This window comes from Ixodes scapularis, unplaced genomic scaffold, assembly GCF_016920785.2.
Source record: "Ixodes scapularis isolate PalLabHiFi unplaced genomic scaffold, ASM1692078v2 PGA_scaffold1__304_contigs__length_218370807, whole genome shotgun sequence".
Lineage (NCBI taxonomy): Eukaryota > Metazoa > Arthropoda > Arachnida > Ixodida > Ixodidae > Ixodes > Ixodes scapularis.
In genome coordinates, this window is record NW_024609846.1 from 23,233,982 (window position 1) to 23,260,356 (window position 26,375).

A 26,375-nucleotide genomic window follows, 5' to 3' on the forward strand; every position below is an offset into this window, starting at 1 on the left:
TGCCAGCTCTAAGGCCCTCTACCTAATTGACGTGCCCCCGTTATTTGCTAAAGCATTGATTCGTTCAAAGGGCGCTGTTTGCTAAAGCGTAATTCGGTCATGTGATATGGACCTGTTATTTGGTCAAGCTCAGTTTCTTAGTTAGATGGCGGCATAAAACGTACGTTCAAGCCACTTTCAATTAGTTGCCAAAACCAGCGTTGCGTCTGATGGCACTGAAATTTGTCACGAAAGGTTTCTCTAAGTGGTGCTTTGTTGAGCCTATTGATCGCTACCGTAGAAAAAACGTGCCTCGATCAAAGCTGCAATTAGGAACCAAAGTTCATATCTCTATGGATCGTTTTTTGCGTTGAAGTTCTTTTATATGTAAAATGAGAGGAAAGAGCTCATGTGATTGAGATGATTTAACAAAACGTTATAACTTGGCAACTTCGTTTTTTTTTTTTTTTTTTCCACTTGAAATGACAATTTTTGTATTTACGACTTGACTAAACAAAATTCTTTGCCTTTTTCACAGAACACAAATGCACCACGAACTTTTTTTTTTTGTGATTTATTTTAACCAGATTTGGACCATTTACCCCACGGGGTACGCGTGCTTTAGTAAAGTAATGATTTTTCAGCAACTTATTGCTTGGTGTTTATTCTGCACGTTGCATCAACCTACTTTTACATTTTGTCCACTTAACATCATCGCGAACGAGAAGCACATGAAAGCGTGGACCGCAGCCGATACCACGAGCCAGCACAGCCAATCCAAAGCTGTCAGCGTTTCACGTGCCTTCGCTGTTCACGCGTCACTGCACCCAACCATTAGGTCACGTGGCACGTCTTCAATTTTGGATTGGCTTTGATTATGATTCGTAGCATCGACTGCGGTCCGGTCGAACAGAGGCGTTGCAGAACCAGCGGGTCAACTTTGCGAAAGCTCGTCTTTGGAGCGCGTGGAGCGCACACGACCAACTGGGAGCGCACCACTGCAGCGCGCATGCGCAATCGCACTCTATTGTTCGCGGTTGCCTCTGGGTAAAAAAAGAGCAAACAGAAACGAGTCCGCCATGTTTAATCACATGACAGCTGTGGAGCGGAGCGAGGCGCATCGTCGTCGGCCGATGTTTTGGAGGCTCGGCACGAGCGGGATGTAGGCTGGACGTCTACTCAGCCGCGGCCCGGACCGAGGATCCTGCTGTGCAGCGCCCTTATCACCATGCGGCTCTCGTGACCAAACTCGGACATCGCGCAGGGACGAGCAATCGGCGGCAGCGACGCTCGGGCAGCGTTCACGGTCCGTGGACGGACGCGAGCTCGTCGGACAAGGCAGCGCTGAAACAGTACCGGTCCTGCAGCGATCCGCAAACCGTTTCGAGCAAGGTGAAGGACCTTGGGGCGGGCGTTTTGTTTGCGCCGCTGGGACCGTGCTGCAGGAAACGACGACTGTCCGCTCGAACGCTGCCGCTGGGACGGTCGGACAGGGCGGAGAAGGAAGCTGCCTTGTCCTCGGCGACTCGCTCTTGTACCCGCATTTATTCCCCTTTTTTTACTTTGTTGCCCCGTCGGCGTTGCATACCGCAATTGATCGCCTGCGAGGAGCGTCTCGGAAGGACCATCCGTCGTCCCGTGTTGTGAAGTGAGTGACGGGCTCCTAAAAAGGAAGCGGCGCGATGCCCGGAGGACGCCGGCGGAGGTGCGCGCGCTCGAGGTCCGTCCTCGGCGGACGGACGACTCGCCTCTGACGCCGACCCTTCTGTTCGTCGCGTCGGGTGGACCGAGGGTTCCCCTCGAAGAAAGCGAGTCAAGCTGGCTACCTTCAGCGCCAGGGAGAAGGCGGCGGTGATGTCCGAGTACCAGTGGTGAGCCTTTTCATCACCCCCTCCCTCCCGTTCTTTGGTGCCTGCCCCTGTTTGCCTCCGTAATCGAGTTTACAGCTGACCGATCGTTTTCGAGCCGTGCCCCGCATGCCAAATCAGTCCGCCGTCTCGGCCTTTCTCACGATCGGCGCTTCGCTGCTTTCGGCTCCAAAGCGCGCCGCCGCCGCTCGCGTTATCCAGCGGACGCGATGGAAATCGGACGCAAACAAGGGTATCGAGCGAGCTAGCCCAGCTCGCCTCGCCGAGTTGTTGGCGGCGGCGACTTCATCCGCGTTTAGGCCTAAGTTGCTGCTGTCTGCGGGGCACTGTTCATCTCGGGGACGATCGGGCTCGGTTTCGGGGCCGAAATGTAGGTCAGAGGCCGCCGTCGAAACAGGTGTGGAGAGCCGACCGCCCCTCGCCTATCCTTTGCCCGATGCGGCCGCCTGGCCAGCGGCGACCCGACCGTGTTGGTCTGCCCAATGCCGACGCCGATGAAAGAAACGCGTCGCAGACGGCGGACCAACACAACGAGGCCCGCTGCCAACAAAACGCGATCCTGCTTTTCTTCCTTCCGCTCGATGAGCCCGATCGGGACTTATCGCTTCGCAAAACAACTCGCGACGTTATCGGGAACCTTTGTTTGGCGGAAATGGCGAGAAGTGGACCGAGGGAAATCGTGTCCGTGTGAAGGGAGACGCCGGAGCCAGACCGTAGCAGACGTTGTTGCTGCCGTTTTTTTAGTATCAGGCGTCGGGAGTGTTTTACTTGTTTTTGGTAGTTGCTCGAGTGTGTCGAAACAGACTCCGTGCTTTGTGTTTGTGTTTAAGTGTGAATATCTTCTTTTTTTCTTTTTCGCGTTTTGTGTTTGGTAACAGCTGTGCCAAGAAAACTGTTTCCGGCTGAGCGGTTCTTGGCGCCGCGCAAGCGACCTAAAGAAAACAAGCAAAACGTTAAGCGTATGCACAATGCCACGGGAGCAGGTCATTGACCCAGGGAAATTATCAGTCGTTTCACGATCCTTTACGGTGCGACTTGTTTTCTCGGCAATCCCCGTATGAACACTCGCCGGGTGAATCCCATACTCGCGTGATTCAGGCATCACGTAGTACACAGCGCCTGGCAAGTTGAGTACACGTCGACGCCAGAAAAAAAAGTAACGGGGTGATCGCGTTGGTTGTTGGCCCCAAGCGTAGCCACACACAACAGCAGCAGCAACAACGGCCAATTGACACACTTTGCCCGTACACTTATCGTCCGCTAATGATCAGGGGAAAAAACGAACGCGGGTGTCCGGTTTGGGAAACGGGAGAGAAGGAAAGCGAGGAGGTTGTCGTGTCTTAAGCCATTACGTCACCCGGTAAAGAGCGGCCAGACCGTCCCGTATTTCTCTCCCCTCCTTCTTTCTTTCCCAGTCCCTCGGGGTAGTGTCATTTTCCTAAATATCTGCTGAACCCTGTCTATACCCCGTGAAACAGAAATGGGCTATCATCCAACTGGGGTATTCGAAGGTGGAGTCAGTCTGGCACGTTCTGGGGCTGGCAGCCGTCTGTTTCCTCAAGACTTGCTCTAAAACTAGATGCGCATGAATCTGTCTAGGATGGAGAATTTGATTTCCTTTCCACACGAAGTGAAATATTCTGGGACTCTGTAACCCAGATATGCTGTGTAGCATCTGCTTTACTCCAGATATTCTGTGCAATGCGAATGAAGTTGCAAGGGGCAACACGGCAATTCGTGCCAACACGGAAAAAGGTCTAAAACGATCCAAGCCATTTTGTTGCAAAGGTGTTGTCCCTCCTTCCTCTTTACACGTGCAGCAAAATTGTATTTGAAAGGCGGGTTATTGCAGGTTAGGCATTATGGACCATTCATTTCATAGGCATGGAATTGAAGATTTTATGCATGAGGCATTGTTTTTTAAGGGTACAATTCAGAAGGCTGTTTCGTGTTATCTGTGCTACTGTGATGGCCTTACAGAAAGAGTGCCCCCCTTCAATCAATAGTTAGTATCTTGTTTTCACAAATACTTGGTAATGGGTGGGTGGCTCAGCACAATTTTTAGGATAGAATTTAGAGGTCTGTGTGGGCACTGCTTGGTTTTTCTGAATACATTTGAATGACCCTGAGCTTAGTGTATCAGGAATCAACACTTTATAACTTTGGTAAGCCCGTCGTGCACGATAAACCCAGACATTGTCATAATAACGGGAAGGATGGAACAGGCAGGAGCATCGCACAAATTTTGGTCTTTTCACTCAACAAACACCACCTGTACTGGAATCATTGGAATGTTTGTATTTGTTCACAGTTTTAGGTCCAAATTGGTTTAAACACCCGAGCGATGTTAGAGTTATCCCTTACACCATCCTCATTTTGCTTTTGATGGGCTATCAGGATGTTTGTCCTTCATGTGTCGCCATAGTGCCTGGAACGCGTCTGACTGATGTGTTTACCACGTCCAAAAAAATGCTCCCTCAATTTCCGCCTGGCGACGTCGTACAAGTGCAACACTGTCGCAGCAGTGTTGCTGGACTTGGCAGACGCCTGTTCTACTGCGAGTCGTTGTCCGGCCTCATGGTCCACGGGAGCTTCGGCAACCCGGAGTTGGGATGCCGCGACAATCGCATGGGCTACTAGGACCACAACCTACAAACAGCTTGAAACTTCCACTTTTCCGACGTAATTTCTCGCCACTGTGGGACCACTTTCGACGCACAGGCAGAAGAGGATGCCAAAGACTCCCGTTGGATACGACGGGCAATGTACCGTCAGTGGAGTGACATGCACGGAGGACGACATGAGTGTTATAGAATAAGGTGAACGAGCAGCTATGAGGAAGCGTGTTCCTCCGAGGGGGGCAACGGCCTTCCTGGCTCTGCTCCTATCTGGCGACGTGCCCAGGCGTCGGGCAGAGACAACGTCTCGTCCCCGTCGTCCGCCTGCCTCTTTTTGGAGCGGTGAGAACTCAATTTCCGGGTGCGTTCCATCTCGCCCCTGTCAGTGCCGCATCCTTACGTTTCAAGGCCGCTCCACCGGGTGTGCAGCATTCCCCCCGTTCATTTTGTCTTTGTGGCCCCTTCCGGATTTTCTTGTCTTCCTCGCGTCGAATGCCAAGGCTGCGGAAAGCAGCAGAGGGTCTGCATCTCGGCGCGACGTCGACCTTGCCATGTTGCCGTTCACTTTGAGCGAGTGATTGTACTCAGCAACGACCAGTTCGACACTGCGGAAAGCGCGGGACAAAGCACGGGCACATTGATATACTTGGGTGAATGGGAGTTCCAGTCATGTTACACCACAGTGCAGCGGCGTCCTCAGCGAGATGTCAGGTATCAAGCTAGAAGCGTATCTCGTTGTTGCTCGGACAATCGACGCGGCAATGAAGTTGTCTTGTTGACAGTCTGGAGGCATTCCCGCTTTCGAGTGCCGACAGCTTATCTCCAGCTGCATTCTATTTTTACATCCTATAGGGCTTTATTGTTGTCAGGGAGATGGTCATTGCGAGAGTGGGTATTTCTCCTTCATAGAACTCTACGTTTTCTGCGAAAGCATCAGACAAAAAATGGGGGGGAGGTGGGGGGCATACCTGCGTAAAAGGGCACAATGTTATGCACAGCCTAGGAACCGGAAGGAGCTTTCTCTACGCTCGGAAAATTCCCTTAAAATCTGGTTTGAAGTCTTTTCTTGTCTGTTTGTCTTAACAGGATAACAGTTTGTGGTAGTAAAGACGTCACTGAATCATCATATCGGTCTTCTTTTTTGGCGGGCAATGAAGTGCAGACTGCATTTGCTCCTTTCTCGATTAAAGCATAAAATGTTTCTTAGCAGAACCCCCCAATACCAAAATTTTTTCTATCCATCCGTGTATCCCCTGCTAAATTTAGTGGGGAAACTGAATTGGAGTTTAGGTCATGGGATGTCACATGGCCTGCCATCTGGGAATTAAAAAGGACGAGAGGCCAAATGAAGAAAAACACAGCACTGCATTTGTGAATTTCTACATCCGGTCTTTCGTCGCTTGCGCCGTTTTAATTCTCGTGTGTGTACCATCTCGCCCAAGAAGCGCTGTCTTAACTCGTTCAAGCTTCACCCTTAGCAACACCAATTAAGTTTTCTCGGCAAAGTTGTTGGGAAAATTGACGTCACATGTCCTGAAGTGAATTATGTGTCGAGGAACTGGGGGAGAGGAGGAGACGAGAGCACGAAGGGACGTCAAATCGCCGAGCTCTGGTTGGAATGATTAGTGGGTCTCCACTACACTCAATGGACGCAGTTGTGTCTGCTGGTAGGGCATTTCTCAGTTTTCTTGCCGGCTGATCCTATTTTAGATTAGGAGGAAGTGTGCCAAAACGGTTGTAGTTAGGAGGATTGTAAGATTTGCAATTGCTTCCGTCCAGGCTTGGAGAAGGAAAGACGACTTGACATGCAATCTGAGATCATACTAAAAAAACGCCCAGAAAAAAACAAAAAAAAAAACATTCTTCCTGCCCCCCCAAAAAAAAGAAAAGAACTTCTCAAAATTTTTTTTGTTTTAGACATTTCCACATCTTCAAAGCTTCTGGTTTGGTGTGAGAGCTGGCATGCCCTAGCTACCATTTTAGCTGGAAATTTGCGGAAAGCAGTTTGCACATTCAACCACCAATTGTGATGACTCGCAGGGAAACACGGGAGCATACAGCATCTCAAATGAGGTTACGGACAGCAACACATTGTGTAGCGAACGTGCCATGAATGGAGGCAGCAGTCTGGGCACAGCGTCGTAATTTTAGCACCTTTGTTCTCTTTTTTTTGCTGCGGCACAATGCGACGAATGGCAGCGTGGGAGGCCTTCGGTTCTGCCCCGAAAACGAAGAAAGGGTCTGTCAGCCGACACTGATGCAATCTGACAGCTTTGCATTGGCTTGCAAATGAGGTGGGGGGCAGTGTCCCCCTGTTGTGAGTGGGCTGCTGCTGTGTCGCACCGCATCGTCTCTTTCTTTTAAAGATTGGGAAAGGGGGAAGCTATCACTTTTGTTGGTAGGAGAGTCTCTTTCTATGGAGCCTGTGCGGGCAGATGAGGCGACCTAATTGCTGATTTGCGTCCCCTTTGTGTCCCCCTTCAGCGGCACTATCACCGTGCCGCTGACTTTGTCGATGAAGGAAATTAGCATCTTGTTGGGGGCGTATCGTGTTGGCACTTTTTCCTTTTAGAATGTTTGGTGTGCAACGAGGGCCTCAGAAAAGGGAGCCCGTGCAGGCAGATTAGGAGGCGTAATTGTCGATTTACTCTTTTTTGTGTCCTCTTGAATGGCACTCTGTAGCTGTGCTGTTTACTTTATGGTCGATGGAAATTAACCTGTTAATAGGGGGTCCATGGTGCACTAGTTTCTACTAGAAAGAGTCGTGAGAATGAGCCTAGGCTCATGAAAGTGCTCTTCGTCATGATTTTTTGAGCGGGTAGTTCTCAAACATTTTGGAAAAGCGGACATTTCATTGAATGCTGTTTCATAGAACCCTGTTTCATTGAACTGCTGACGGCTGCTCCATTGCATTTTGTATCTTTATATTCATGGTATCGAGCATTATGAAAATGCCATATTGGTGCCCCCCACACACACACACACGCACACGCAGGTATTTTGCCATGTGATGACAACCGTTATGTTTTATCGGCCATATTGGTGCCCCCCACACACACACACACGCACACGCAGGTATTTTGCCATGTGATGACAACCGTTACGTTTTATCGGCCATTCCTTTTGCGTCTTCCAAAAAGACGTGCACTGCCTCCTGGTGAGAGCGCATAGCTTTAACATAAGTAAGCAGCGGGTCTAGTCTGTCGCCTTCACACCAGAGAACTAGCTTGAAGAAAAAGAAAATTGTGCAGGCGAACTGACAGCCATTTACGCTTGAAAGCCTGACACTGTAGGAAACAAAAAAAGTCTTCAAAACTTTGCCTTGTAATCTTTGCAATCTAAACCTTTGTCAACTTAGAAACCAGACAAAACGTTGTCAACTTTCCAAACAGGAAACGACGCAGAGATAAATAATGATATAGACAAAACGTTCGGGAATTGAAAAGGATGTAGGCAGCAAATTAGAAACCAGACAAACATTGCACTTCGCAACCAGGAGGGTATGAAAAATGTCACATGTGATTATTGTTATGCAGTTGAAGTTGCGGCTTAGTTGTTGTGCCTCCAAGCATTGGTCATTATCTATCAAAGCACAACAAAACATGCTTCCTTAGTTGTGGCACTCGGGCAATGAAAGTGAAGATAGGTGATTCCGGTTGGCCAAGCTATTTTATTTTGAGTAAATCATTATGGATGAAATGTACAGTCCCAGTTTAAGAAGTAGGTTCCAGGGCTACAAGTGTTGTTAGCACGCCTCTCACTTCAAAGATTTTCTTTAAATTAAAAATTAACTTGCTGTTACAAACTGCAAAAGCTTTTCACAAACTTTTAGTTTCTGTGAATATTAACATGGTGGTGAGACAAGACAAAAATGTAAAAAAAAAAGAAGAAAAAAAATATATATAAGAACAGTGAAAGCATGGCATCAGTGAGGTATAATCTTAAAAAGAAACAACTACTTAGTATTGCTTCTTTCAATAATTTTATGGATGACTGTAAGTACGGCTAGGTAGTTCCTTGATATTCAGTGGTGTTTTCCAGGGAAGAGTTCACATGTTAAGGAATGTATGGGAAGCTAATGAACCGCCTATCTGTTTGGGCAGGGTTGGGATTATATAGACTAGATATAAACAAGATATCTTTATGCAGAGATAAGTTGGGACTTTCCTGTAAAGAACACTGCTGTATGATGACAGTTCCAGAATGTCAAACTTGTACCGGGATTCTCAAGAACTTTGAGATTAGTCACGATTGTTGTGTGGGCATTGTACAAGATTACTGCGACGTATTCAAATGTATTGCAATTCAAGTCAATTCGAGTCTTTTTGGCACGTCGGAAGGTACTCGAATGCCCAGATATTTTTTGAGTCGCAAACTGCAACGGGTTGTGACGTTTGGTTTACTTGGATTCGAAGCTTTACATTGGTTAGCGTTAAAGGTCATTTAGCATAAGTAACTTCATATTAGATTATGATCAGCATTGATTAAACAGCATATGGCTGTACGCTCATGGGTAAGTCATTTATCCAGACAAGCAACATAATTGCACTAGGAGGAGGCTTAGTTTCATTTATAGTAACCAGCAGTTGTGGGTTCCCTGTATCTCAGTTTTCGAGGTTTTGTGAGGATACCATAGAGAATTTGGCTTGAGAAAGGATGCAAAGCACTGGCCTTACAGCGTTGTGCAAACTGCTTATTCCGCATACAGAAGAACATGGAGATAAAAGCTGGCCGCGAGTGTTGTGTTCGCCTTCCCAGACACGCACGAGGCAGACGAAAAGCTGGGAAAAAGTGAAGTCTCAGATGCCGTAGGAGAGCTTGACTGGACTCTGTGCTGATACGAGATACTGAGCGCACACATTGTGCAGCGCACCGTTTCTTATCGGTAGGCAGCAGTAGCTTGCAGTGTGTATGGGTGCCATTGATCTGATTGCTGCACGGCAACCGTTCGTACTGCCTCGGATTTAGCGGGCGATTTTGATACTTCGAAAGCATTTCAGAGCAACCAGGGTGTCTACCAATCTGGAAAGTCGAAAATTGTGAGGGAATTTGATGGGTCTGGAAAAGTCGGTGGAATTCCCACCCCAACCAGCATCGGTCAGGGACATTGGGTTCTCCTTCTTCTGAACGACAGCACAAGACGTGCTGGGGTGTGACACACATTGCAGGCGACTCAGCTGGATGTGCCGATGCAAGTCTCCGCCGGGAAACTAGAGTCTTGGGGGAACCCAGAGAATAAACCCAAATCACCTCCCCTTGAAACGTGCGCACAATGATGAACTTCCCCTTGTGATTGTTGTTTCCTTAAATAGACTGTTTTCGCGTACAGTACCTTTGCGAAGTGGCTTCACGAGACAAGAGCTCTTGTTCCGAGCTTCCCCACTTATTTCTAAATGGACTGTTTCGCAGCTTGGCAGCTGAGTTTGGTTCTTTACTTGGGTGACAATGTCTTAAAGTTCGAACTGGGGAAGCCATGCAAGTGTAGGTGGCAAGACGATGTGCAACACCTCGGCGTCCAGTGGGTACAGTTATGCGTCATGTTCCCAAGGGACTACTGTAACTTGTGCCCTATGCTTTATTAAAGGTGGAATGTTTATTCAGTAAAAAAATATCAAAGGGTAGACAGAAGGTGAGGTGATCCTGTACTTGGCCACCGCCCTGTCGGCCATGATGTGCTTTCATTTAAGAACTGCACTTCGGACATGTCATGTCTTCTTGGTAGTTGGTCCGGGGATTTTGATCAAATAGTTGGCATAGCTCGAAAAAGTCAGGAAAATTGAGAACCTAAGTTTGGTAGATCCCCTGTCAACTAATAACTCTGCAATGTTGCGAAGATGAAATTAATGTTAATTTTTTTTTTTGTGCAATGACTTGGCATGAGAACATTCCGACGTGAAAGTTGTCATCCATATGTGCAATGTCTTCGTCTGGTATCCGCATTGTCCACTCGATCGAAGCATTGCAGTGCTTTCTGCCATCTCGTGTTGGGTTGCCTCCTTCCTGATTTGCTTCTCCGCCCTGCCCAGGCAAAGAAGCGTTGATTTCCTTCAGCATGGTTGCACAATCTGTGTCCAGTCTTTTGCGTTCAACTTCTTAAGAATAGTTTCACGGTATTGTTGCTACGTAAACGGCGAAGCTGTTGTAACGTTGGTGGGCATAAGAAATAAAGCAGTCAGTGATGTGATAGTTGCACCATATGTGCCGAAGTGCTTACCTCGCTGCTTACTCCATTATCGCCTCAAATAACTTACTACTTGATTTGATCTCTGTACTAAGCACTGACAGTAGTCTGAAGTCTCGGGAGTTGGGTAGGTTCGTCCAGTGCTCTTCTCACCGCCCTTCGGTGCACCACAGTGAAGGTAGAACTGCGGAGTAGGCGTTGCAATTTTGTGTATCGTGCTTTGCCTCAGTGCAGCCGCTTGCTAAGGGGAAAGCACTCCTCCAGGGCAGGAGGTTGCTCACACAAGTGTAAAGTACGGGTAAGAGAACTTGGTAAGCACTGAAGTAACACTACCTTGCAGTGAACTGTTTTAAACGAGACTGTAGCTAGTATATATAATAGACTGCAATATTCTGGCAATATTTTTTTTTAAAAGCTCAAGATTTTGCCAGGATTGTTGTGTATTGCGGAAAGATTTACAGTGATGTGATTGCTGCGCCAATTGCGCCAAACTGCGCCAAGGGGCTAACCCTGCTACATCCTGCTACATTTCGCCAAAATATGGCTAATCTGCGCCAAGCCTGCGCCAAAGGACCAATTTTGGTCGCCTTGCAAAAACGAAACTAAACTGAGAACCGCAATTGAGCATGCGTGAGCTAGGTGGCACAAGACGCCGCTCGACACAAAGTACCCTACATCAATCATCTATTCGGTCTCGCATGATTTTTACCCCCGTCTCGCGTTTCGCGCTTCCGTCGTCTCGGGAATCTCGTCTCGCGCGTTTTTTTATTTTTTTTATATATTTTTTTTTTTTTTTTTTTTTTTTTTTTAGCGATAGATGCGGGCAGGTGCGGACGCTCCGACGTTAGTGTGCCGGGTGCCAGACATGCCGTCATGCTGAGAAACAAAACCACGTTTTTGCGCGGTGAGAGTTACTTTGTGAGCTGAAGCACTCGCGCGACCACAGTCGCCGTGGTCGTGCGACGTCGTGTGTTGCCGTCCCCACGTCGCTGCAGATATGGCGCTTTCTAAACTGAAACGCATCGACATTCCTGCTCTTGTTTAAATCATACGCTGCTAGAAAAATCCCTCTTTAACTCAATGACTGCTTGGCGAAATATTAAATACCTAGGTTTCTCTCGGTGGGCTTTCTTTCGAGAGGGACCCTGGTACGTGAAAAATCTGCCGCGAAAGAAAGTTGATGACGAGAAGTGAGCTAACGAAAACAAGGCAACGTCTGCACGCTGAACCCTCATAGCGCGCTTGTTTGTCTCGAGTTCAGTCGTTGCGCAAAACGCTCCAAGAAACTTTTTTGACCCTGATTCGCAATGTCTTGCATCGATACGCTCAGGTTTTATTTTAGGGGTGAAGCTCCTTAGGGTCCCGCCTTGTCCGTCCGGCGTCCGTGCTCACATCGATCTTGCTGGTGCTCGTGATCGTGATCGTGAGCTCACGTGCTTCGTGCTGGTGTAGGGGAAAAAAAAAAAAGGAAATGTTTACGCAGTCGACAGGATTCGAACTTGTGCGGGGAGACCGCAATGGGATTTCTAGTCCATCGCCTTACCCACTCGGCCACGACTGTGGGACGGGTAGAGAGCTCTGAGATGTGGTAAAACTCAAGAGCTGGGGATGTCATGGATGAAACATTGCATGTAGCCGCCCAACGTCTATACAGGAGAGGGCGCTGCGGTCAAATGCGTATATAATCGCGTTAAACTTAGCATGCATTGGCTCAACGTTTATAGACGACAGGGCGCTGCGGTCAAATGCTCAAATGCGTATATAACCACGTTCCACACCACACATTTTCTTTCTGACATAAACGAAAACGAACGAAAGGCTCGGCATGCTGCGGCTTAGCGTCTACGCAGACAAGCACCACCAGAGCTTCGCCTTAATCAACATCATTCACCACGTGGAGATGCGGTAATTTTTTCTGTGTGTTTAGCCTGTATACCTCACCTGCCCGGCCTGGCAAGCACGCGCCGCTGGACTGCTTATTCTCGTATGCTGGACAGTTACATTTTGCATACTATTTTGGGAACCAGTTGGCGACGGAGCGGAGTGGCATGATTTCGGTTTCGGTCGGACAGCCGTTGTCTCCGCTGGCGCGACAAATCAAGTGTAACTGCAAGCCTGCCGAAGTTGCCCTCGCGTGCATATGAACATGATAGCACCATAGGTACCAGCCGGGACGCTTGCAATCCATTGTTTTACGTTTGCTTACTTTTTATAAAAAATCTTCCACGTCGGGAACTAGTAAAACAATAGCAAGTGTTTTTTTGTTTTTTTTCGGAATTGCTCGGCAACGTTTACAGCACTGTATACTTGTGGGATATCTCAGCAGCAAAAACACAAGCATCGAGTTCCGCCCCAGCACGTCACATCACAACACAATACAAAGTGCCCTTCGTTTGTCCAGCACTTAAAAGAAATATTTATTTTTCTAAGAATACATGCTCCAAAAGCCACTTTTGCGGCCCCAAAACACTGTCTTGGCTGCTCCAAAGGCCACATTTGCTGCTCCAAAACAGTGTTTTGGCTGCTCCAAAAGGTGCTCCAAAATGGCTTAGGCCAATCACATCACTGGATTTATATAAACGGTTCCATAAGCTTTTCTTTTTATGTCAAGTCTCTAGTTTAGTTATTACTTTTACATAGGTCTGATTTGTGTGATGGTGCAGTGAATGGAGTAAATTAAAACTATATTATCTGGAGCATTAATGATTTATAATGCTTTGGCCCTAAGGGTACAATAAGTAGATAAAGAAATCTTTACGAGTTTGACTGGATTGTTCCTAAGGCTTATTTATCATTCACATGGCAACTTTTGTTATCATGAAGTTCTACATATGAAATGTCATGTTAGTAATCAATAGACCAAAGCTTTATTTTTATCAGTTTGGGTGCTGAGTATTATTCTTTTTTAAAATTATTTCCGTGAATTATGATTTGTTTACCTTCGGCTCCGTGCAAAAATAACCATCCACAGCAGTTCATATTGTCCTTCATCATTAAGCATATTGTTGTCATGCCTAGTGCTTCTACATGCAACTAAACAGCTAGTTAGTTTTCCATTGAGCGGATCAAACCTGCCGTGCAATTGATGTTAACAAAGGTTGCACAGAAGTGGAAAGGGAAAGTAGACATTGTCTTTTATGAACGGGCCAGCACATGAATTTTAACATAATGTTCACAGCTGTGGCAATTAAAATGAAGCGTGTGCTCATGCTGCAATAGTTATTTTTTCTGCTCCAAAAGTGATTTTAGCTGCCCTAAAAGGTTCTCCAAAATGATTCAGACGAATCACATCACTGAGCAGTGAACAATTGGTTACTCTGTCTCAAACCAGCATTAGGCTGTCAGATTGGGTCGGTCCTTGGAGTATGACGGACTGATTTGTTCCCTTTATTGCCTTTTTTAGAACAGTGTTATGTGTGGGCAGGGATGGGCAAAATACATGCAAATATGTATCGAAATACAAATACAAAATACTTTGTCAAAAGTGTATTTAAGTACAAATCTAATTACATTTCCAAAAAAAGCATTTCAATACAAGATACAAATACAACCAAATGTATTTGGTCTCCTCCAAATACTTTTCCAAATACATTCCTCAAAATTTGCGTCAACGACTTCAGGGCACCTGCAACAAGTTTCTGGGTATCTCATTTTAATTTTGCATCGCACACTGGGGAGTTAGTGTGCGAGGCTCTAGTAACATAATAGAAATATAATCACAAAAAAATGTAATCAGCTTGGACGTATTAGGTGAAAAAAGTACAGAGCTTCAAGCAGCTTTTTTTTGTCGATTATACATTTTGGTATACACCAACAAAGAACCTAGACGACCAAGACGCGCACCACCAGCTAGATAATTTTTTATTGTTGCAACTCGCACCAGTTACGAAAATCTGGACGACCCGCGCATTTAGGATGTTCCAGGCAAAAATATGGATGGAAATCAGGCCGGAAAGCATCACAAGTTGTCACATGCACTTATTTAGCCAGTCTGCCTGTGAACGTCGATTTCGTCACTATTCTTGCCCTGGACTAGCACCGTAATCACAAAGTCACTAAATGCTTGTGCTTGATTGAGAGACACTGCATTTGGTGCAGAACATAGTTTTCTTCCTGCTCTGGACAGTGATAATAAATTTGAGGGATGTATTTTCGCCCACAAAATTGTATCTAATTACAATTGTATTTGAAATATTCACATTTTAGTATTTAAATGCACACGTCAAATACAGTACCCAATTTGTAATTAAATACAAATGCAAAATACACAAAGTATTTGAAATACTGCTCATCCCTGTGTGTGGGATACATGTGACTATTGCACATTGAATAGGGGTGTGCGAATAGTGGTTCGAATTGAATAGCGCTGTGTCATTTATAGCTTTGAAAGCGCTAGGGGAGACCAAGACCTACCGGTTCTCGTTGTAGTGTAGATGTTGGGAATGACACTGCGCTATTCGATTCGAACCACTATTCGCACACCCCTAACATTGAATGTAAACACAAACTGCTAGTACCCTAGTAACATTTACTTTTTTGCTTTGTGCATTGGAAATGTAGTCCTTTGGTTTGTTTCATGCATAGGGTATTACAGGCACGTAGCCAGGATTTTGTTTCGGGGGGGGGTGCCCATGACAAAATGCTGTATGAGGGGGAGGGGGGAGAGGAGGCCCAGCAAAATTGAAAATTTCGGGGGGGGGGGGGGCATGCTCCCCCCCCCCCCCCCCTCCCCGGCTACGTGCCTGGATATGATGCTTTATTTATGCGAAGGGAAAATTGCAATTTCTACTTGTTTTTGTATTTTAGTAACAGCTACTGTAATTACTTATACTTGTTTTTTTTTTTTTTGCTTCATGCACGTGCAGTGGTAGTTATATGGTTTGTTGTTGCGTAGTGTAGTTTATTTATACAATGTGCAAATGGCGATTTCTAGGTTTCTAAGGTTTTGAAAAAAATGTGTCTTCATGAAATTGTAATGCAAAAATGTAATCTGTAATTTTCCTGCTATCCTGGGTGGAAACGTTTATCGCGAAATCTAGCGGAATGAAAGTCCATTAAATTTAGCAAAGTTTGTCATGACTCCTGAGCTCAGTAGAGCTCATAAATCAACGCCCAGTGCAGCTCAAATCACACTGTTAATTTTATGTGTCCCAACTTTATTCTACCCCTATAACTAAAATACATTATTTTTTTTTTTCTGATATGACATTTTTTAAAGTACAAACATGGTCTTACATGACTGCAAAGTTTATAACCGCCTCAGTTGTCAAAACTGCCTTCAGCTCTCAACTAGCGAGATGTAAGGACTATACGCAAGAGACCCTGCATTTTCTGTTTGTTCTTTTAATGGCCTATCATTTGGGACTGGCAGTTTGTTGCGACGTGGGACGAAGCAAAAGACAAAAGGCATCTGCCCTTCTAGGACGTCCTTGAGCATCCTTCGGGGTTTTGTACACTCGATGACTGGAATTAGCCTCAGCAGGTGGTGGTTGTGTTTGCTAGCTTGTCTTCGGTGACCTTGGGAGAGGGGTGTAAGGGCGGCGGTCTAACCACTACCCTGGGGACACCAGCCCGGCCGCCGACCGATTGAGTTGGCGCAAGCGTTGGGAAGCAATATGGGTCAGTGTTACTGGTGGCGACCCTCAATGTTTTGTTGTTTGTTTTTTTCGCTGTTCAGATGTTCTTGTCAAACTGCCTTCCCGTTTAAGAAATGGCGGAGATAAATACTGTGATTGCTGGTTTGTGGCGCCAACAGGCTACGTTAGAATCGTCGCTGTCGGAATGAGCCGCCACAGACTTGTATTGCTTCTTTTATTTTGGATACAACCTTGTCATACATTAAGAATACGAGTTTTCACTATGTGAAAAAAATACTCTACCGTTTTGAGCGCTGTTAGTGTTATATTTGTTGTAAATGCAATAAGAAAAAAAAAACGGAGGCCGTCGAAGGTTGGGTGGTTTTGGTCGAGAGTATGAGTGTCACTTTATGGGCGTTGGATGATGGATTGCAACTGCTGCACTTTGATGCGGCTTTGCTTTCTGGAGCGTTGGCTGAAAGTGTGTGAGAAGTGCAAAGCAATTAATCCATGCTGTCTTTCTCATTCCTTGGCAATTGTGGGTGGGTTCTGTGCTCTTTCATTTGCTGCTAGGAAATGTTTGATTGATGGTTGTTTATTCTGCGAATGTAAGAGTCGCTGTGTTGGCAGGCTCTTGATGCGTGCGGGTTGGTATTCCACCTGCCACTAGGACCCTGCTGGATCTGGCATCTCTTCGTTGATACTGTTGCGTGTTTCTTCACGTGCCGTCATACATTTTCCTTCTTGCGAGTACTTGGAAGGTTTTCATTGTCAAGAGTGAGTTAAAGACTAGTCCCACTCATCTTTGTCGGAAAGCGTACTTTGTGATCGTCATATCGAATGATTTAAAGTGGGGCATCTGAGACAACAATATTTTGTGGCCATCAAATCTGATGATCTGAACTAGAACACGCGAGACCTACCATAACACCCCGAGCAATGCCCCACCCCCGAAAGGTAAACAGCCTCTATTTTTGGCTCGTTTTGCTTTTTCTTCTTTATAGACAACCTCGACGTAAAGGTGGTTAGTTAGCTATTGCGGGATATTAGCAAACATTGCTGACTGGGAAGCAGCTATCTTTGATTCACTGCCTCGCCACGATAACAAGTTTGGCAGGGACAGATAATCTAAAAATAGCATTTTCTCAAATTTTCTCGATTGCACTCTGAAAATTAGCCCACTCCTTATTTTCGCCCAGTTTGCTCTCCATTTTAGGTGGGCTATCTCTCGGGTTATTACGGTATGCTTTAGAGTGTCCTGTTGTGAGCCTAATTTTTTCTATCTTTATTTCTCCCTTTATTTCTTTCTTTAACAAAGATGAAAATGAGATGTTTTGTGTTTGTCCCCTTGTTCGTCCATCGTCTCCGTTTTTTTTTTTAATATATGTGACATCAACCAGCCTGCCAGTGGCTTACTCTTCCTTGAATCCCCTTACCTGATGCAGGCATTGTTCCGCGTTCGTCATTGTATCTCTCATGTCTTCCACCGTCGTCGGTGTTGGTGTTTGGCTTTTTATTACGACAATGTTGCGCAGAATTGTTTGAGGGTATAGATGACACCACCTCCTTTCTAGATTTTTGTGTGGTTGCTCGGCGAACAGAACGCCACCCGGTGGTGATCTCGTCTGCCCTTTTGTTCGCAGGGCGTACTCGCTGGTGGACTCCTCCCGCGTGTCCACCTTTCTCATCTCCATCCTGCTCATAGTCTACGGCAGCTTCAGGTAAGGAGGGTTCCCTTGGAGCAACTCCGGAAGAACCTGGGTGCGACCCCGGAACAACCTGGGTGTGACCGACGTGCGCTTATGCAGGTCGCTCAACATGGAGCGGGAGGCCAAGCTGAAGGAGAAAGAGCGGAATGGCCAGGGAGTGGACACCAGTCAGTGTTTGTCTCTTTTCCTTGCTCCCTTCCATGATTCTCCCATCCTTGTGTGGGAAGGCTTTGGCTATTAGGCAGTTTCAGAACGGTGCACGCTAAAGCTTTGCGTATGCAAATGAGGGTGTCGTCGCCAGTGCGCATGTGCCAAATGCTAACCACGTTTTGTGCTTTGCATGCGATATTTTAGCGTATGCTATTTTTCGGAAATTGCATACAATGCAAAGAGTCTGCACTCCTACGGGAAGTGCACTTCATATACTTGCTGCTTGCGATGCGCACACATTTTTCGGCGAAGGTACGGTGTGCGAAGGTCATTACATGAGAAGACACGACCGGTCGATTGCTCGCGTCACATTCTCATATTTAAACAAATCTGAAATGTTACTCTGGACCAAAACATTTTTACTGAAGTTACAGCACTTCACGAGTAAGATAAACTGTTACTGTTTCTTGGTGGCGTTGCAAGTGCGAGACGCTTAGGCTTTTGCATCTTGGCGGGAAAACGCTATTCTATAATTTTCTCGCACAGCATATGCCAAAGCAAGCGCTAAATTTAGTGCTAGCGTGCGCTAAAATTGCGTATGGTATTCTAAAACTAAGTAATATTCTAAAACTCCCTATTGATGGTCATTCGCGTGTCATGGAAGGCGTGCACAGAAGCAGTGGCGTCACAAGGGGGGGGGGGGGGGGGGCGGACTACCTTGGGTGCAGCGCTCAGGGGGGTGTCGCGACGGGCTACCGCCCCAGGTGCCGCTGACCCTCGTGACGCCACTGCACATAAGGATCATTTGGGACCGACCATCGTGAGGTTTGCTGGCCCTCGAGGGATACCAACAAGGCATCCTCCGAATAAGCAGTGATGTTTTACAGTACAGTGCTCAACCTGACGGATGTGCAGCCAATGGCTGACTGCACAGATTAAACTAAGGAAGGGGAATAGTTTGACTTTGCCATGCAAAGTGTTAGTTGCAAAGCACACGCAGAGTATGAAGGTCGGGAAGACAGGTAAAAGCAACAACAGTGTGAGCAAAGAAGAAAAATCCCTTAGTCTTGGAAAACTCGAAAGCATGTGTCGAGCCGCCGTGAGAGACCAGGAACACTAATCATTGCAGCAATGCTGACGTGAAACTAAATGTGCATTAGGTTTGTTTTGAGAAAAGCTGGGTTGTTGTTAGAGTAGCAGTGTGTTCGTTACGAAGGAATGCCGAGTTAGGCGGTTCGATGTACCGCACCCTTTTGTAACACTGGTGTAGACCATAACCATTGAGACTGTGCAGAAAAATGACTGCACAAAGCAACCCCCGCATTGCCGTCCGCCTTAGCTGAGCCTTGAACAGGATAAACTTTCGCTCGATTCATTCCCAGGCTGAGTAGCTGGAAACCGGCAGGCCTCTGTGTGTTTGTGACTGGAGTAGCAGCATTTTTCTGTGTGCATGACGCGCATACTAATTGGGATAAAGAATCCCGCCTTCTCCCCTCGTCTGGGCGGGGCTCGGCGGGTGTGCCGAATTCCAACGGACGCGCGTCCGTGCGGCCCGCCGGTGCAGCATGCTCTTAGACGTGGGTATTGCCTCGGCGGGTGATGCTCTTTGCATTAATTAGAAATAATTAGCGTACCTGCTTCGCGAGTGCACCTGTGAGTTAAGTGTATGTTGGCACATAATTTAAGTATCTTACTAGGATGTTGTTTTGCTTTTGTTTTTTTAGTTTCCAAATTTGCGTTTTTAAGATTGCTGTCGAAAGGTTTGGATGACAAATATAATAAATAATAATAGTATAATAACTTTTTTCCATCGATTATGATGGGTCAGTTTTTGTCAAGCTTTAAAACATACTGCTTGTGTGATGGGCTGGGTTTTATATTTACTCTGTGTTATGAGGAAGTTAGCATTTTTTGCGAGATGCACTGGTCTTCTTCTTTCTTTTTTTTTTTTTCAGATTCTTTATTTTAAATGTTACATAATTTTTGGTTTGCTATTTTTTATTTTGTAACAATAAATTAGTCAAACCAAAATTTTACATACTTCTATTCATGCAAACAACCACCGATTATTTTTAATCTCCTTATACCCCCAATTTGTTTCAATTGTTTCTTTGATTAGTTGAAGTGCAGATTGTAAGCCCGTGGTATGTCACAATCAACGAAACTGTTTGTCGTTTCCAAAACATGTTGGGTCAGCTGCTGCCTCCCTGCCAGCTCGTGAGATTTTTCAGACGGTTTCAGGCCTCCCGATAAGGCAAACGCAGGCTGATATTGCCCTTTGAAGCATGTGCTGATCGCGCTTATCGCGCACCTACTCAAGCTGATGCATATGCGCCTCGTGTTAATGCGTCGAGTCTCGCTACGCAACGTTTTGGGTCCGCATTCACTTGCTGCGTATTATGAGGATTTATTCCATGTTGATTTCCTTGTAGCTTCGTCAGAATTTGTTGAGAACGCCGACTGCGATGAAAAAGGGAGCCACTCGCGCCAGCTTTCCTCTCAAAATCTTGTTATTTTGAAAGATGGAACCAACTAGCTTGTTCCATTTCACTTGACTGATTTTCTGCCTAGTATAAATGGTCATGCCCAGTTCAAATGCTACAAGTCTATACTTATAGAGTTTGAGGTCTGTACTTTTTCATTTTTTAGTTGGGATAGGAACACTGAGAGGCATGATGTGGTGCTTCATTTTTCTTAATTAAACGTTTATGTCTAGAGAAGCTTTGAGCAACATTTTTTCACAAGCAATAGTTGAAAACTTTTTACAGCTGCATTTTTTCGAGATGTTTAGATGTATGACTGTAATAAGCAAAGCCCCCTTCTTCAGTTCTCATTAGAAGTAGGATAACATGGTTTTGTTGGTGCAAAGACCTCAATTTTTAACCGTTTTAGTTTAGACAACTGCATTTCGAGTGAATGAAATAATTATAAAAAGAAAAGAGCATTATTAACTGAAAATTAAGTTTCCATTGTGTTTAATCCCAATAATCAAAGAGTTGACAAGCTCGAAGCTTTTAAAAACCTGGAGTTTCTATCACCAAAATTGTTTTTTTCGTATATGTATGGCTCGTTTTTATCTTTGAAATTTCGAAGAGAAGAAATTCCAGCATTGGGTTCGTCCAAAGAAGCAGGAATTCAGTATGCGCATGTTTTAGTGGATACTTTGATTTTTGTTGTGTTTGCTGGAAATCTCTGGTCAGCCTTCTTGATTGTTAATTTGAGACACCTACCCAGACATTGGTTCAAACTTTCAGGAATTCAAATTTTTGTGAAAACTGGCATGTTCCTCCAAACACGATGGAATTGTTAAAAACAGCGTGTTGGTAAGGTTTAACTTATGCACAAAAGAATAAACAAATGTTGTGTTCTGTGCTCTCTGTTCTATTTGTTTATTTTCCTGCCTGTAAATTAAATTCCTCCAAACATAAATGTGTGTCGTTTCAAATTAAAAAAAAAAAAAAAATTATATATATATATATATATATATATATATATATATATATATATATATATATATAAAAATGTATTTACTAGTGTAATTCAACCTTGTTATTGAAAATAAACCGAAAAAACTTAAGCCGCTTTTTTTAGTTTAACAAGATGAAAGGTTGATTGACCTTTTGCTTCTAATTTCATTTTTTATTTCGGCAAAATGTAGCTGTCTCTTACCATAGATGAGCAGTGTTCTTTCTGTAGGCCCTTTTGATAACCACATGCTTATGCCTGGGAGGTCTGAAGCACTGCATTTGTTTATTTGTATTATCCATGCCTCGAAGCCATTTCAGGCAGGGATTGGGATTAGACGAAGGATTATGAAGGCCGCAAAACAGACTCAAACAGTCCGGGTGCCGTTTCTTTTTTAAATAACCGTGGTCAGTCGGAGTAGCAATGGATTCTGGAAGGCAGTCGTCCCAGGCATGGTCAAAACACATGGCGTATGAATGGTTCATAGTGTCTATCATGTAATGCTGCAGTTTTCATGTGCAGTGGTTGCATGGCTTACAGCCGTTCAGGTGATGAAGCAAAAATTATGTTGGGTCCTAGCATTCTATAGGTGGTTGGGCTCCGGATTCCCTACTGCCCTTGTCGTGTGTTTGTTTTGGGATATCGATCCCGGGCCCACTTGGGTTTTTACTGGTGTGGTGCAAAAATTAGAATTTTTAAATAGTTGTTTCTTATTATGTGCAACTCAATATTTGCTTCAATATGAACTGCAATATCCATACTCTTTGAAGTGTTGCTTCCCCGCAGTGCGTAGGTGCTCGGTGAGAAGCACACTCAACGGGACTAACTTTCCGCGATTACGCAAGAGTGTATATTAGCCAGCAATGTGCCGACAACCAGCGATCATCATTCGTGCTTGTATTTGCACATGCCTGCTTTTTTTCACCTCTGATTAGAGATTAATATATTTCCGGGCTTGCTTTCATTTGTGGTGGCTCTGACCTTGGTCATTGTGCCACTATTTCTGGCCTTTCAGTCGAGGTGCTAATTATGAAGGGATTGTGGCGTAGAGTTATTATAATGCGCGCTAGAGGTTCAGCTGGCAAAAGTGTGCAATTTCAAGTTGAAGCAGACAGCAACCAGTCGAAAATTGTCTTCCAGTAATGCATTCTTATGGGGGAAAGCGGGTGCATTATTTTTTTTTTCAGCGCTTCATTATAAGACTTAAGTTTTACGAATAATTTTTGCATACTAAATAGCTTGGAACATATCAGTCATGTAGACAAAAATATTAGACAGGTTCAGTATTTTTTATAAATTGTGGCATAATACACGTTGCTAAAATAGCTTCATACACGCCTTTATGTGCACTGTTGGACACAGCGTGAACATGGCATCTGTACTTCTTTCCATGGAGATTTACGTTCCAAACTAGGAAAGGGCGTCAGAAAAATCAAGAGAGACAGCAAGAACTGTGCAGTAGCACTGGATCAGTACCTCGCTGTGCACATAAACAATCAAAATAAACTCAAGGCCAAATAATTATAGTCTGATTTGCAATAGATATGTTTTGCTTTATTCTCTCTGCTCATGCATATGTGCAAAGATGCTTGTTCTTCCATTCAGTACATTTCGTGTACTCTCAAGATCTTTGAATACGAGGAGAAGCCAGGAAACAGGCACCGAATAGAAGCTGCCCAGCACAAAAAGTGATAAAAAGAAACATCTTCCATAACCCACATTACTTAATTCTTTACGTTTTGGGTGTCTTTAATCGCTCGTAATTTTGTACGACGAGGTTATTTTCATATAGTGACAACTAGGGCTGGCATATTAGCAAAATATTAGCGTCATTGGAATGCTGGCGCACCTTGAACACACTCTATATATCTTTTAATCATTACTTTGCTTAGATTCGTTGCTTGTCTTTACACGCCTGCTGTGGAACACAGGTTTGGGTTTGAAATATAGGGAAGGTTAACATCTTTCACTGATGAAGAAAAATACTACCTATAGCTGGAGCAGTTACACTTTTACAATGTCAATAAAGGTACATACTAGTCGCTACAATCCAAATAACAAAGATGATCTCTGTTATCTCCAGTGTAGAGACAAAATGCACTCTTTTTTTCCCGTAGGAATGCACAGGAGTACTGTAAAGGTGGACTAGGTGTTATCTGCTTCATCTGCATCCCAAAAGTCGCGTAGACACTAGTGCCAATTGAACCTCCAGCATTCATAATAACAGCTCCTTGGATTGTGGTCGCTGTTGCTGATGAATTTGGGGCTGACTGGTGGCACCCTCCCCATCACCTTTGCAGACGTGCAGACTCTAGACACGGTGCAGGCCTTGTGCCTGCCCCTGGGGGCGTCCATCTCGCTCCTCGTCATGTTCTTCTTCTTCGACTCCATGCAGATGCTCTTCGCCATCTGCACCGCAAGTGAGGATGCCCTGTTTCTCTATATACTCTAAGGGCCCTATGCTACATGGTGGGATCAAGTGGAACCGAGGGACCAGGACAGCGCTGTCTGCTGCGGTTCGTCAGCGCCACGCCGCTGACGAATCGCAGCAGACAGCTTTGTTTCGATCCCTTGGTCCCGCCTGGTCCTGCTGTGTAGCATAGGGCCCCAGCTCACCTTTGAATAAACCGCAGCGAATGCCACAAGTTGTCTCGGCCAATTTGTCACTCTGAACGTACTACGTGACTCCGTGCCGTGTTGTCGCTGCACCCTTCCCGACAATCGCACAACGTTCTTGTGGCATTAGATTGGCTTTGATGGCATGTAGTGCCCTCTGCAGTCTAAATGGTGAAATGGAGTATTTTTGAAGCTCATGCCTTGCCCTTTCGGGAACGGTACTTGTTTAGATTCATGGTAGCTACTTAGGAAAAAAAAGCCTATTATTATCTATATTAATGTAAATGAAATTTCCGATTCTGGTTTTGGGTTTGGTGGATGCCGTGCGGCAGTTCCAAGGAGCAGATGTCCGTTGCAGTTTGCCGACTAACGTCTTAAAGCCCGTTCACACACTCGTGCTTGACTAGGACCTACCGAGACAAGACTGGTTTTTAAGCACCTTGTGACAGCTTACGACCACGCATTGCTGCGCAGCCGGCCGTAAGCTGTCGCAAGGGGCTTAAAAACCGGTCTTTTCTCAGTCGGTTGTAGTCAAGCACATGTGTGTAAATGGGCCTTTATGCAACAACTCATTGCTGACAGACATGTACGAGGCCACGTTAAAACTGTGGGCATTCGACCGATGCAGAAAGTAATTTTCTTTTTCACCGTAAGTGCGAGGGAATCTGAGCTGTTGTACTGCTTCAGCGAGTCAGCTCGGCAGGCCCATTCAAAGCACGCAGCTCACTGCCGTAGCTTCTGCGCTCAAGCTTAAAGCGACACAGGCGCTTGTCATGTGCCCGCAATTTGCGGGAGAAACTTTGGCCAAGTGTCACTGCTGTGAAGTTGCATCAAACTTGTCTATATTTTGAGTTTTGATATCAGTGAAGGTTAAGGAGTGCCCTTCCGTGCTGCTCTCATTGCGTTTTCTGTGCACGTCCTCTCTGTTCAGTAATCGCCACCATCGCCTTGGCCTTCCTGCTTCTGCCCATGTGCCAGTACCTCATCAGGCCCTGCACCAACGGGAACAAGTGGGTGCTTCATCTTTACCGCTGGCAGTGGGCGACGGCCTGGAGGTAGGAAGCTTTGGGGGCGACATGACGGCACCAGAGGTGAAGCCGGGGGGAGACTTTAGTTTTGGAGGGACACGCCCCCCAACAATGACCAAAATTAAAAGACGCTATTGGACAAAAAGGAGAGCTGATTTGGTGCCAACAGTCGTTTTGGTCACCCTTGGGGTCGTTTCTACCGACTCCGACCTGCACTTCCGGCTTCACTCGGTAATTTCTCGTTTGGCTGGCTCGAGTCGGTATGTCGCCTCCTCTGATTCCTACCTCCATGGTGATGGGACTGCCCGGCAAAACTGCCCGCGAGTTTTGATTGTGCCAGAAGCAATCATTTGAAGGGACGCAGGGACAAGTTTTCCCGATGAGGAATTAGACAAGCTATTTCTTTGGGGGATAAGGTGATCAATATTTGCTATTATCCCAAATTATTTTATATTTGCTACTATATTCAATATTTGCTATTATATCAATATTCAATATATCAATATATTATATTCAATATTTGCTATTATCCAAAAGGAGAATTGTTTGGCAGAAGCGCCGAACAATCTGGCCTTTCCGTGCGGCCCTGAAGTGCTTCTTCCGTGCAACGGCACTCGAGCGGCTGGCGGTGTGGTTTGGGACTCCCGTGGCACGCTGTGTTGACCGGCCTGGGTGGCGCTTTGTTTGTGCGGGTGGTGCAGAATCTCGTTTGGGACGTGCGGCCGGTTCACAGCCGCCGAGCTGGTCTCCTTCTCCCTCTCGCTGGCCATCGTGTGCGTCTGGGTGCTCACGGGACACTGGCTCCTCATGGACGGTGAGTGGGGCTGCCCCTCGATGCTCTGCGGAGGACTTCAGCCGTGTTGTTGCCATACCGTTCCCGTAGTAAATCTAGAGACTACCATTTTTTCTAGCGTTTTGGTGGAACGGCGGGTCGTAGGAGCAGACACCTGTAATCCCAGTGGGCCCAGATTGCTGGCGATCATTTAATAAACGCAAAGAAGCAGCAACGTATCACTCGCAAGGTCCGTGTCCAGTCTTTTTTTTGGCTTCGCTTGTCAAGAAAATGCTCCCGCTTTGCAGTCCACCAAGAAAACCTAAAGCAGGGGGGGAACTGATGAAATGCACTTTGGAGCAGCCACGGGAGCAGCTGAAACAGCCGTTTTGGAGCAGGATGGGAGCAGCTAA

General features: G+C 45.8%; 1 protein-coding gene across 4 annotated transcripts in view; it reads left to right on the plus strand.

Moving 5' to 3' along the window:
• The first annotated feature begins 1,043 nt into the window (after nucleotides 1-1,043).
• The window catches only part of LOC8053023 (signal peptide peptidase-like 3), a 42,433-nt gene continuing 17,101 nt past the window's right edge, over nucleotides 1,044-26,375 (plus strand). Inside the window, exons 1-6 of one of the 4 annotated variants that reach the window (XM_040500867.1) lie at nucleotides 1,044-1,850; nucleotides 17,866-17,943; nucleotides 18,031-18,098; nucleotides 23,847-23,966; nucleotides 25,094-25,172; nucleotides 25,892-26,004. In XM_040500867.1, coding sequence (XP_040356801.1) covers nucleotides 1,834-1,850; nucleotides 17,866-17,943; nucleotides 18,031-18,098; nucleotides 23,847-23,966; nucleotides 25,094-25,172; nucleotides 25,892-26,004 — 475 coding nt within the window. In that variant the 5' untranslated portion in view covers nucleotides 1,044-1,833. Of the gene's footprint in view, nucleotides 1,851-17,865; nucleotides 17,944-18,030; nucleotides 18,105-23,846; nucleotides 23,967-25,093; nucleotides 25,173-25,882; nucleotides 26,005-26,375 lie in introns of all 4 variants that reach the window. The other 3 variants (XM_029970363.3, XM_029970364.3, XM_029970362.3) reach the window with 3 other exon arrangements.